Source organism: Bufo bufo, chromosome 9 (genome assembly GCF_905171765.1).
Source record: "Bufo bufo chromosome 9, aBufBuf1.1, whole genome shotgun sequence".
Taxonomy (NCBI): domain Eukaryota; kingdom Metazoa; phylum Chordata; class Amphibia; order Anura; family Bufonidae; genus Bufo; species Bufo bufo.
This window is the reverse complement of record NC_053397.1, coordinates 197,865,536-197,879,147: the sequence shown is the minus strand read 5'-3', so window position 1 is coordinate 197,879,147 and position 13,612 is coordinate 197,865,536. Positions and strand designations below refer to the sequence as shown.

General features: G+C 41.5%; 1 protein-coding gene across 1 annotated transcript in view; it reads left to right on the top strand.

Annotated features, from left to right (window-relative positions):
* PODN (podocan) overlaps positions 1-13,612 on the top strand; it is a 56,332-nt gene that overhangs the window by 10,366 nt on the left and 32,354 nt on the right. Inside the window, exons 2-4 of the mRNA XM_040407721.1 lie at positions 625-889; positions 1,920-2,013; positions 2,205-2,269. Coding sequence (XP_040263655.1) covers positions 629-889; positions 1,920-2,013; positions 2,205-2,269 — 420 coding nt within the window. The 5' untranslated portion in view covers positions 625-628. The remainder of the gene's footprint in view (positions 1-624; positions 890-1,919; positions 2,014-2,204; positions 2,270-13,612) is intronic.

Sequence of the window (13,612 nt, the reverse complement as noted above, 5' to 3'; positions counted from 1 at the left end):
TATGAGGCCTTACTCCAAAAGTTCAAGAGAACCTGAACATGGAGCATGGTATAGAGCAGGAGGAGCTGAGCAGAATGATATATAGTTCAATCAGTCTGCTCAGCTCCTCCTGCTGTATAAAATGCAGCCTGCGGATAGGATGGCATGTACGACATGTCAGGTTCCCTTTAAAGGGGTTGCCACACAAAAAATATTCTGCCGTTTTTAAACCCTGGATCTGAATACTTTTGTAATTGCATGTAATTAAAAATGTTGTATAGCCACTGAGTTATTCAATAAAATGCATCTGTATAGCGCCACCTGCTGTTTGTTCTTTTTCTTCTTTCTTTGTCCTGCTCACTGTGATGGCCGCACATGCTCAGTTTCATCCTTCAACTGCCTCCTGAGCTGTGATAGGTAGAGAGCTCCAGCAGAATGGACACGCCTCCTGAGTTGTTAAAGCTTTGTTAGAAAGAGACTGTGCTGTACTATAGGATGCCTGATTTTCATTTTTTACATTAATTATGGAATAACCCCTTTAACAATGGCGTTAACCTAGCAAAATCTCTGAACACAACCCTATTCAAGTTTTAGAAAAAAATAACCCAAACCCCTAAATCTAACATTCTGCTTAATTTTCTGCAGTGCAATGCGTCTCTGCCGTGTGACTTTTCTGCTTACGCTCCTGTTGATATTCTCACATGGAGTACAAGGACAAGATGACGAGGAAGAAGAAGAGGAGGAGGAGGAGATGGAGGAGGATGAGCTCTCGGCTATGGTGACTTCTGCACCCTCAGAGTGTCCCAAGGACTGTACCTGTACCCAAGAAGGAGTGGTGAACTGTGCAGGCGTGGATCTGAAGGAGTTTCCTGCCAACCTTCCTGAAAATACTAACCACATATCTTTGCAGGTCTGAACTGAGATTTTGGGGGGCATGCTTGTTTAAACTGGATAAAAGGCATAGATGACCCTTATGTGTGTGTGGCGGGAGGGGAGAAGACACCATATTCCTTGATTTGTTGGAAGCACACCTAGTCATATTTCCAAAATCCACATGCATGGTAGACAAAAGTGCATCCTAAATACTTATAAAGCCGTCAGAAGAACACTTATTCAGCTAATGGCTATCTCTCCCAGCCCCCATCCATATATACAAGTGTATGTGTTTCCAAACGATAGAGGGGACAATGCTGCTGCAAGTTATCTGGAGAACAAAAGGATTGGGCATTGAAATTCAAAGCGCTCCCCTAACATCTTCTGTCAAGGGAGAGTCAGGAGCACCCCAAACACAATAAATTGTTGGCCGGTGACACCGAAAATAACTGCTTAGGCTGACAATAGTCTAAAGTGTCTGGGTGCCTTAAGAGAACTCCATTTAAAGGGTTTGTCCCACACACAAAAAAATCTGCATTTTTCAAACCAGCACCTGGATCTGAACACATTTGTAATTGCATGTAATTAAAAATGTTGTACAGCCACTGAATTATTCAATAAAATGTGTCTGTATAGCGCCACCTGCTGTTTGTTTTTTTCCTTATTTTTCTGCCCACTTCACTGAAGTGGTCGCACTTGCCCCGTTCCATCTTTCAATTGCCACTAGCCATATCTACTGTGACAGTTACAGGTCGAGAGCTGCAGGAGAAAGGACATGAATCCCTGAGAAAGGGCACAGCCCCCAGAGCTGTGATTGGAGCAATAAATGGGGAGATCACAGGGCTGGTTCTAGCTTTGATGTGTAATTTTCATTTTTTTTTAAATCTTAATCATGGGATAACCCCTTTAAAGGCATTGTATGAGAACTATAACCCCCGTCCATATGAAATATTAGAACAAAAGAACATCATGGGGGCAGGGGGGGGGGGATTGTTACCTAATATACACATAATAAATACTATGATTGTTAAATTTACATGAGTTAACCAGTCTACCTGAATTGACAGAACAACAGGATAGAGGAAATTCCTGCAGAAGATCTGATCAGACTTTACCAACTGGAAACCCTGAATTTACAGAACAATCGTCTTACCTCAAGAGGTGAGAATGGTGACACATAGACCTAACCAGAGGCTCATCGGGAAGCTCCTGGGCCCCAATGCATAACCTGTAACAGGGCCCCTATGTACCATGCGTCACGTCTAATACTGGTGGATGGGCCTGCTTGTAAAATATATGAAATTAAAGTTTCCACAGCTCATGGAAATGTTCTCCTCTTATTTTCTTCTTAGGACTCCCAGATGATCTCTTCAAGGAGTTAGAGAATCTTGGTTATCTATACTTGGCAAATAATAAGGTAAAGCTGTCTTCTCTGCTGATAACACTTCTCTTAATCCACCACATTTCACTGGATTCAACGTAATCTTCATTACAAAATCTAGAAACGTTGCATTATTCATGTTGTACTGATTCTGCACTCTAGAGCTGCATTCACAATTCTGCTGGTTACTGGAAGGTCAATAGGTTTGACTCTAGCAACTTAGCTGAGCTCCTCTAAGTCCGGCCATACACTTTATGTAACTGTCGGACGAAAATTATTCCTACTGACCCTCATACACGTGCACTCTTGGCTTGGCTGAGCATGCATGTGTTCTCAGGAGGGAAAGGAGAGTAAACCACTGCCAGATGCCTCTAGCAGTGGCTTATCTTCCTTGTGATCAAAAGGATCAGGCGTGTTGAAATCCAACCTGCCCGACATGGAGCCCCGACATACACTTTAGATAGCTGGCCGATCCTGCCAAAATGCATGGCTTCAACCAACATTCGTGTCCATGGCCACTTTAATGGGGTAGTGCAAGAATGGCGGGGTTCCCAACTCCCCACTTGACTGGACTTGTATAAGAAAGCTTACTTTTTGTGGTACACTCCCTGGTGTAAAGATCACACAGACAGTGAATCAACATGGAATGCTTCAAAGAGTTCAGCTCTGAAGTCTTCCAAATTGTGAATGCACCTGTGGGCCAAAGTACCAGCTATAATTCATAAAATGAATATATTTATGAAGCGATAAATCCTCAAATGGTATGTAAAGGTCTCCTTTTATTTTTTTAATCCCCTCTATTAAAAGGGTTGTCCTTACGCCATTTCTTTTTATTTTTTGTAATAATCTCCATCCATGTTCATTACACTGTTTGATAGGTTTCCAAACCCAAGAAACTTATTTTTTTATAGGATTTTCTCCTTCTGAGCTTTTTGGAAAGAGTTAGTAATAAGAGCTAAAATAATAAGACTTTCTGGAGAGTCTGGAGCTTAACATGTCCTAGAGCAGGCGACGAGAGGAGGAGCTGAAACTGTCCCTGGGTAGACGTTTGTAGGAAGTACAAATGCTGGGCTCATGTCCACGATAGCTGGCAGGGTGTCCACTTTTTGTACATGGCTTTAACCCTGTGAAAATACTCTGTGAGTCCAGTCCAGGTCTGGCACCAGCAATGTTCTTGGAAGCCTGGAGGAAACAATGAGCAAACATGTGAATGTGACGGCCCAGAATCACCATCGCTCATGGAACAACACTGCAGTAGGAACTTTAACTTACTAACCTACTTGGGTCATGTCTTGGCTTTGTCCGTGGGTATTTAGACGGATTTCATATTTCCCTGGCCAAGCAAATGAAAAGCACAAGCATTGTGGTTCCTCTAACGATTTCCATCAGCAGAGCAAAACTTCCAACGAGCGTTGGAGCAGAATGGAAAGACGTTGAGCAATAACGCCGAAAGATAGATGTGGAATTGTCCGTGTTATAGGGGGTTTTCGGATTTTATGTATCTTTCGTTGCACAATAAAAGGTTATGCAACTAACAGACGGATATATAAAAGGCAAGCTGTGTTGCTGATGATCAATTGGCTAAAGTGGTCACTTGGTGTAACCACTGCAGCCTATTAGCGGAAGACATATACACTGCGTGCAGAATTATTAGGCAAATGAGTATTTTGACCACATCATCCTCTTTATGCATGTTGTCTTACTCCAAGCTGTATAGGCTCGAAAGCCTACTACCAATTAAGCATATTAGGTGATGTGCATCTCTGTAATGAGAAGGGGTGTGGTCTAATGACATCAACACCCTATATTAGGTGTGCATAATTATTAGGCAACTTCCTTTCCTTTGGCAAAATGGGTCAAAAGAAGGACTTGACAGGCTCAGAAAAGTCAAAATAGTGAGATATCTTGCAGAGGGATGCAGCACTCTTAAAATTGCAAAGCTTCTGAAGCGTGATCATCGAACAATCAAGCGTTTCATTCAAAATAGTCAACAGGGTCGCAAGAAGCGTGTGGAAAAACCAAGGCGCAAAATAACTGCCCATGAACTGAGAAAAGTCAAGCGTGCAGCTGCCAAGATGCCACTTGCCCCCAGTTTGGCCATATTTCAGAGCTGCAACATCACTGGAGTGCCCAAAAGCACAAGGTGTGCAATACTCAGAGACATGGCCAAGGTAAGAAAGGCTGAAAGACGACCACCACTGAACAAGACAGACAAGCTGAAACGTCAAGACTGGGCCAAGAAATATCTCAAGACTGATTTTTCTAAGGTTTTATGGACTGATGAAATGAGAGTGAGTCTTGATGGGCCAGATGGATGGGCCCGCGGCTGGATTGGTAAAGGGCAGAGAGCTCCAGTCCGACTCAGACGCCAGCAAGGTGGAGGTGGAGTACTGGTTTGGGCTGGTATCATCAAAGATGAGCTTGTGGGGCCTTTTCGGGTTGAGGATGGAGTCAAGCTCAACTCCCAGTCCTACTGCCAGTTTCTGGAAGACACCTTCTTCAAGCAGTGGTACAGGAAGAAGTCTGCATCCTTCAAGAAAAACATGATTTTCATGCAGGACAATGCTCCATCACATGCGTCCAAGTACTCCACAGCATGGCTGGCAAGAAAGGGTATAAAAGAAGAAAATCTAATGACATGGCCTCCTTGTTCACCTGATCTGAACCCCATTGAGAACCTGTGGTCCATCATCAAATGTGAGATTTACAAGGAGGGAAAACAGTACACCTCTCTGAACAGTGTCTGGGAGGCTGTGGTTGCTGCTGCACGCAATGTTGATGGTGAACAGATCAAAACACTGACAGAATCCATGGATGGCAGGCTTTTGAGTGTCCTTGCAAAGAAAGGTGGCTATATTGGTCACTGATTTGTTTTTGTTTTGTTTTTGAATGTCAGAAATGTATATTTGTGAATGTTGAGATGTTATATTGGTTTCACTGGTAAAAATAAATAATTGAAATGGGTATATATTTGTTTTTTGTTAAGTTGCCTAATAATTATGCACAGTAATAGTCACCTGCACACACAGATATCCCCCTAAAATAGCTAAAACTAAAAACAAACTAAAAACTACTTCCAAAAATATTCAGCTTTGATATTAATGAGTTTTTTGGGTTCATTGAGAACATGGTTGTTGTTCAATAATAAAATTAATCCTCAAAAATACAACTTGCCTAATAATTCTGCACTCCCTGTATAGTGCTAACTGTAACTACTGAGGCTTCTCAGCCTGCGTCTTATCTCCCTGTATAGACTATTCTAATAAATATGGTGTTTACATAAAAACATTATTTAGTAAATAAATGTTTACTGCTCATAGTCACCAAACACAGCACAGCTTTCCTTTTACAGGAGCAGTTAAAGGGGTTGTCTGGGTTCAGAGCTGAACCCGGACATATCCCGATTTTCAAACAGGTTTATTACTATCTGGAGATCTATGGTGGACACAGTCAGTATAATAGAAATGGTGGGAGCAAGAAAAAAAAATATAAAAAAAAACAAAGCAAAATGTGTGAAGCAATATGTAGAAGTCCACATCTGCCCTGGGAGGATTATTGTCCATTGCATTTTTTGCATAATGGGCATACAGGGATACACACTCCAGAAATACATCCAGGCCCCTCTTCAATTCCTTTATTACAGTGATAGCATACCAAGGGGCAACGTGGTGGCATCCGGGTGCAGACTGTTGGCATATTAGGAGGCAGAGTTTTCTAGAGCCCATTGTATTTTTTCACACAACGGGCTTTATTGCCAGTCAAATATCTAATATACTTGTGTTTCAGTTTCTAACCATTTTTAAGCATTTGGTGTCAGCTAAACTCCCATTCTGATTGCTTCCACCTGACACTGGTGTAAAGTTTCCTTACAGTTGGGTGGTTTAGCAAACATGTATTCTAGTAGCCTATAAGAGTGTATTCACGCGGTCAGGTAGTGTGCTACGTGGTCAAAAACTGTACCACTAAACTGCACACGTTTTACCGCAAATTGTTGCAATTTTGCAATGGGATCTTTGGACACATGGTATGTACTGTACAAGCAGAATAAATGTCAATGTGTCTCACCTGTACAAGTTATCATGGTAGAATTTTGGTATGATCCCTAAACAAGGGATCTGACCATGTTGTCTGCAGTGCTCCAAATCTTAAAATCTTAAAAGAATGAGAAGACATGACTCATGGTGGTATTTGAGTCTTCCAACTCCAAATGGCAGAAGACTCTCTCTTTATTAGCAAAGCCCTAGGTGTCACCCTTACTAGTGTTGAGCGCGAATATTCGAATAGCGAATTTTTATCGCGAATATCGCCACTTCGAAAATTCGTGAATATTTAGAATATAGTGTTATATATTCGTTATATCGAATATTCAGCATTTTTTTCCATCTGAACACATGATCCCTCTCTGATTCTTGCTTGTGGGCTGATGAGAAGGAAGCAATGTCAAGTTCACAACAATACTTAGTGCACCGATCAGTAATCTGTAGTCAGACCTGCTAAAATGTGAAGTTGCGCGTAGTGCAAAAAAATATTCTTATCACTGCCGATTAGCGCAGTCGCGAATATATTGGCGCACTTGACTCTATCTGCATATAAAGCTATTGTAATGTTCTGCCGTGCCAACCACTTTCTCCAGTCTCAGGAGAAACTCATGAAACTTCTAGCAGCTTGAAAAATGTAGCCAAAGTGACCCACGCCTGTATTTCGCGTTACGAATTCGCATTACGCGATTTTTACATTGCCGATTTTTAGCATTCAATAAAATAATCTCGAATTCGCGAATATATGACGAATATATGACAAATATTCTACAAAATATTCGTGAAATATCGCGAATTCGAATATAGCTCCTGCCGCTCATCACTAACCCTTACAACCTAAAAATACAAATGAGCCATAGAAACATAGAATGTGTCGGCAGATAAGAACCATTTGGCCCAATGTCTGCCCAATATACTAAATACTATGGATAGCCCCTGGCCCTATCTTATATGAAGGATAGCCTTATGCCTATCCCATGCATGCTTAAACTCCTCCACTGTATTTGCAGCTGCCACTTCTGCAGGAAGGCTATTCCATGCATCCACTACTCTCTCAGTAAAGTAATACTTCCTGATATTACTTTTAAACCTTTGCTCCTCTAATTTAAAACTATGTCCTCTTGTAGCAGTTTTTCTTCTTTTAAATATTCTTCTTTTAAATATTCTCTCCTCTTTTACCTTGTTGATTCCCTTTTTATGTATTTAAAAGTTGCTATCCTATCCCCTCTGTCTCGTCTTTCTTCCAAGCTGTACATGTTAAGGTCCTTTAATCTTTCCTGGTAAGTTTTATCCTGCAATCCATGTACCAGTTTAGTAGCTCTTCTCTGAACTCTCTCCAAAGTATCAATATCCTTCTGGAGATATGGTCTCCAGTACTGAGCACAATACTCCAAGTGAGGTCTCACTAGTGCTCTGTAGAGCGCATGAGCACCTCCCTCTTTCTGCTGGTAATGCCTCTCCCTATACACCCAAGCATTCTGCTAGCATTTCCTGCTGCTCTATGACATTGTCTGCCTACCTTTAAGTCTTCTGAAATAATGATCCCTAAATCCCTTTCCTCAGATACTGAGGTTAGGACTGTATCACAGATTTTATATTCTGCTCTTGGGTTTTTACGTCCCAGGTGCATTATCTTGCACTTATCAACATTAAATTTTAGTTGCCAGATTTTTGACCATTCCTCTAGTTTTCCTAAGTCCTTTTCCATTTGGTGTATCCCTCCAGGAACATCCACCCTGTTACAAATCTTTGTGTCATCAGCAAAAAGACACACCTTACCATCGAGGCCTTCTGCAATTTCGCTGATAAAGATATTAAACAATATGGGTCCCAGAACAGATCCCTGAGGTACCCCACTGGTAACAAGACCTTGGTCTGAATATACTCCATTGACTACAACCCTCTGTTGCCTGTCCCTCAGCCACTGCCTAATCCATTCAACAATATGGGAGTCCAAGCCCAATGACTGCACTTTATTGATAAGCCTTCTATGTGGGACAGTATCAAAAGCCTTACTAAAGTCTAGATAAGCGATGTCTACTGCACCTCCTCCATCTATTATTTTAGTCACCCAATCAAAAAAATCAATAAGATTAGTTTGACATGATCTCCCTGAAGTAAACCCATGCTGTTTTTAATCTTTCAATCCATGGGATTTTAGATGGTCCACAATCCTCTCCTTAAGTATGGTTTCCATTAATTTCCCCACTATTGATGTCAGGCTTACTGGCCTATAGTTGCCCGATTCCTCCCTACTACCTTTCTTGTGAATGGGCACAACATTTGCTAATTTCCAATCTTCTGGGACGACTCCTGTTGCCAGTGATTGGTTAAATAAATCTGTTAATGGTTTTGCTAGTTCACCGCTGAGCTCTTTTAATAGCTTTGGGTGTATCCCATCAGGCCCCTGTGACTTATTTGTATTAATTTTAGACAGTTGACTTAGAACCTCTTCCTCTGTAAAGACACATGCGTCAAAAGATTCATTAGTCTTCTTTCCCAACTGAGGTCCTTCTCCTTCATTTTCCTTTGTAAAAACTGAACAGAAGTATTCATTGAGGCAGTCAGCTAGTTCTTTATCTTCTTCCATATACCTTCCTTCTTTAGTTTTTAATTTGGTAATTCCTTGTTTTAGTTTCCTTTTTTCATTTATGTATCTGAAGAATGCCTTATCGCCTTTTTTCCCTGACTGAGCTAATTTCTCTTCTGCCTGTGCTTTAGAAGCTCTTATAACTTGTTTGGCCTCTCTCTGCCTAATCTTATAAATTTGTCTGTCATCCTCGTTTTTTGTTTTTTTATAATTCCTACACAGTGGTCTCTTCCTTTTTTTGCTTTTACTGACAAGCCTAATGCAATCTTCTGTTGCCTTCAATAGTGCCACTTTTAAGTAGTCCCATTTCTCCTGGACTCCAATTAAACTGTTCCAGTCTGATAGGGACTCGTATACCACTAATCTAATTTTAGAAAAGTCAGTTTTTCTAAAATCTAAAACTTTTGTTTTTGTGTGGTGTGACTCAGTCACTGTACTTATAGTAAACCACACTGACTGGTGATCACTAGATCCCAAGCTTTCCCCTACAGTAATATCAGATACCAAATTCCCATTTGTGAATACTAAATCTAAAATGGCCTCCTTCCGGGTTGGCTCCTCCACTACTTGCTGTAGAGATAATCCCAGTAGGGAATTTAGAATATCTGTACTCTTGGCAGAACTAGCTATTTTGGTTTTCCAGTTTACATCTGGAAGATTGAAGTCTCCCATAATGATAACTTCCCCCTTCAATGTCATTTTAGCTATTTCCTCAACTAGTAGATCATCTAATTCTTTGACTTGGGTAGCTGGTCTATATATCACACCTACACGAGTTACCTTATGATTATCAAGCTGCAAGGTAACCCAAACTGACTCTAAATTGTTCTCGCTAACTTGTATCAAATTAGATTTTATGCAATCTTTTCACATACAGGGCCACCCCTCCCCCTTCTTGACTTCTCTGTCTTTCCTGTATAGAGAGAACCCTGGTATTGATATATCACAGTCATTACTCCCCTTGAACCACGTCTCAGTAACAGCCACTACATCTATATTCTCAGATGCCATTATAGCCTCAAGCTCATTGATCTTATTCCCTAGACTGCGAGCATTTGTAGACAAGACTCTAAGCTTGTCATTTCTTAACCTTTGTGCTACTGGCCTCTTCTGGCATTGTTCCGGGGGGCAGTCGGACTGCTGGATTATCACTCTTTTGCCCCCCTTTCCTAGTTTAAATGCTTCTTAGCAAATACTTGGAACTGTTCACCGAGGACATTCGTTCCCTTGAGAGAAAGATGCAAACCATCTTTCTTGTACAGTTCTTTTCCATTCCAACAAGAGCTATCATGAGACACAAAGCCAAACCCTTGGTTCAGACACCATTCACCAAGCCATACATTGAATTCCTTAATGCGCATCTTCCTGTCATGCTGAAGGTTATGCACAGGCAAAACTGCAGAGAATGAAACAGTTGATGCAACCTCCCGTATATCCTTTCCAAGTGTATGAAAAGCTTCTTTCACCTTTGAAACCTCATTGCAAGCCAGATCGTTTGTCCCAAGATGGAGAATAACATCCACTTCCCTTTCCTGCTTTGCTTGCCTAACAATATTTAGGATCCGTCGTCTATCCCTGCTAGTGGTAGCACCAGGGAGACATCTCACAACACCATTCTCCTCAAACTTCACACCTCTTATGATGGAATCGCCCACCAACAGCTGCTTACTATCAATTCTCACCTTCTCCTTTTTGTCTTTGGCTGCAGTCTTACATACTTTAGGCATGGGAGATGATTGTTTCTCACCCACTGTGCTTGAGCCATCCTCCATGTTGCTCTTGCACTCTGAAAGTCCTGCAAATGAATTATGGAGAGCCACAGACTGTGGGACATACCTTCTATCCACAACTCTCAGTCTACCAGAACCTACAGTAACCCATCTTCCATTTCTAGGGGGCCTCTGTGGCAGTGGCATTGCAATGTTCTCAGCCTGAGTTTGTTTAGTGGTTAATTTAAAAATCTCATATTTCAAAAAGGTTATTTCCTGCTGCATTATGGAGAGCTGTCTACAGATCAGACAGTATCCAAACCTTTGAAGAGTGGAGCCTGAAATAAAAGCACAACAATTCCTGCACAGATCCAGATCTGCCATTGTAAAGAGGGGAAAGATTTTAAACAAACAAATCTTGTTTAGATTGTATCCACCTCCAGATTACCTCCTGAGTATCTCCTGAATATCTCCAATGCACTTATAACAGCAGCACTTGAAATAGCAGCCTTGGAAAAGCAGCAAGCTATGACCTATCCTGACCTATCTATGACCTATCCTGAGCATAGATCATACATACCAAAACCTCTGACCACCGCTTTACTTCTATGTGTTTAGTATAAAATATTAATAATAATACAATAATGGGGCGGTTGGAAGATTTAACTGATTGTAATAATTTAGATTTTAAATTATTATTATTTTATTTTTTTCTCCCCTCCCCCCCTGTCTCTCCCCCCCCTTTCTTTGGGGGGGAGCCAGGGGGGGAGGGGACGGTGGGCGCATCACAAGTTCAATAGGTATGTGACAAGTGGTTTAGCAAAGCGTCTGGACCCAATTAGGATACTCCAGGCAGGAAAACCAGCAGAGGAATTCCTTGTCTAGATACATGACGCCAGCTCTGTATCCATATAGCTTTTATACCAAATATTTTACCCTAGGTATATCCAAGAATTAATTATGTTTAAAATAATCCTACTATATCAAAGTCATGTAGCCACAACTGTATGGTAAAAACAGGAGTATTGTGTGTCTTTTCCACAATAAATTCCCAAGTGACTCAAGCTCACCCTGATGCACCGCCACCTGAGAGGAACGCCGCCCATTGGTCAGCTGCCCTCCCGAAACATATAAATGCAAAAATAAGATCTGGCAGGGTGCTGAATGTCCTTAAAGAGACAAGTCCTGTATGGAGACTTATTGGCAATGCTCCATGGGAAATGACTATGCAAAGAGGTATCTCCCATGAAAGAGAACCATCTTGCCAGCATCACCTCTTGGAAGTGTTTCCCTATGAGTCAAGATCTGACTTTCCAACGTGCCTTGGGATTTGACAAGGGAATATAGCTAGGCAAGATATCCATCCGTAGACCGCTGTGTTGGGGGTGCTTGCCCCTCACCAGTAGGGAGTAGGATTCTAGTTGGCTCAGTGCGATGCCTTGGTTCTCTTCCTTGGGAGATACCTCTTTCCATATTAGTTTCTAGTGATGAGCGGCAGGGGCAATATTTGAATTTGCGATATTTCACAAATATTTTGTAAAATATTCATCATATATTCGTTATTTTGTGATTATATTCTTGATTGCGAAAATCGGCAATGTATTATTCGCATAATGCACGCGAAATACCGGCGTGGGGTAGGCAACTTTTCTATTGGTTGCTAGGGATGTTGCTAAGCTGTGACAAAACCTTCTCATTGGCCCACAAGCTAGAAGAAGGGAGGGATGATCACCTGATATGTACTGTGTTATAAAAAAACAAAAAACATTCGTCATTACAAATATATAGCACTATATTCTAAATATTCGCGAATTCTCGAAGTGCCAATATTCGCGAAAAAAATTTGCTTTTCGAATATTCGCGCTCAACACTATTAGTTTCCCATGGAGCATTGCACATAAGTCTCTATACCATGAAGTACTTCCAGTAAGGCCTCATGCACACGACTGTATGTTTTTTGCGGTCAGCAAAAAATGGATCCGCAAAAAATACGAATGCCATCCGTGTGCATTCCGTATGCTGCGGAACGGAACAGCAGGCCCCTAATAGAACAGTTCTATCTTTGTCCGTAATGCGGAACAATAATAGGACATGTTCTTTACTTTTGCGGAACGGAAGTACGGAAACCGGATCTTGACTCATAGGAGGCCACTTCCAATAGGTGGCACTGGTGAGATGGTTCTCTTCCTTGGGATACCTCTTTGAATATAGGATTAGGCACTTCAATTATTTTCTGACTAGGAACGTTCCATCATAGAGGATAGACCAATATGGAGTAGGGCCAGCTCTCTTCTCACTTCTTGTAAATGCTAAAAACGTTATATGGTTGTTGCTCAGTCTTTGTATGGAGTCTAAACCTGGCGCTGAATACCCATAATACAGTTTCATGACATTTGGAGCTCCAAGTGTCCAGGTCGTTGCCAATGTTCTGATGGCTTCTAATCAAACCGGTCAAGGTTTCCAGACTCTGTTCCTACTACTCCCAAGGCCAGCTGTGTGTTTCTGTTACCGGCCTAGTAAATTTCATGCATATCATTTATATCCACAATCAAGCTCGTGATTATTGGCAAGTCATATTTCCGTAGATAGGAATTTGTTGAGCAACAAAATTGTGTTCGTGGAGGACGTAGAATAAAACTACCATAAGTCTATCTGCAGGTTATTGTAGTGACTCTCCTCTGTGTTAATATTTATTGTATTATTATTAATATTTTATACTAAACATATAGAAGTAAAGCGGTGGTCAGAGGATTTGGTATGGATGATCTATGCTCAGGATAGGTCATCAATATCTGATCGGCAACGGTCCGACTCCTGGTACACCCACCGATCAGCTGTTTGAAGTGACCTCCTCACAGCATACCAAGCACAGCGCCGTACATTGTGTTGTAAATAGAAGTAGGAAGAAGCAGGCTTGAGAGGTGCAGGCTTGACGTCACTGGCCTAGGAAGAGGCCGCAGCGCTCAGCAGAGCTCTTCAACCTTCACATACTGCTGATCAACGAGGGTGCCCGGAATCAGACCCCCACCTATCAGATATTGGC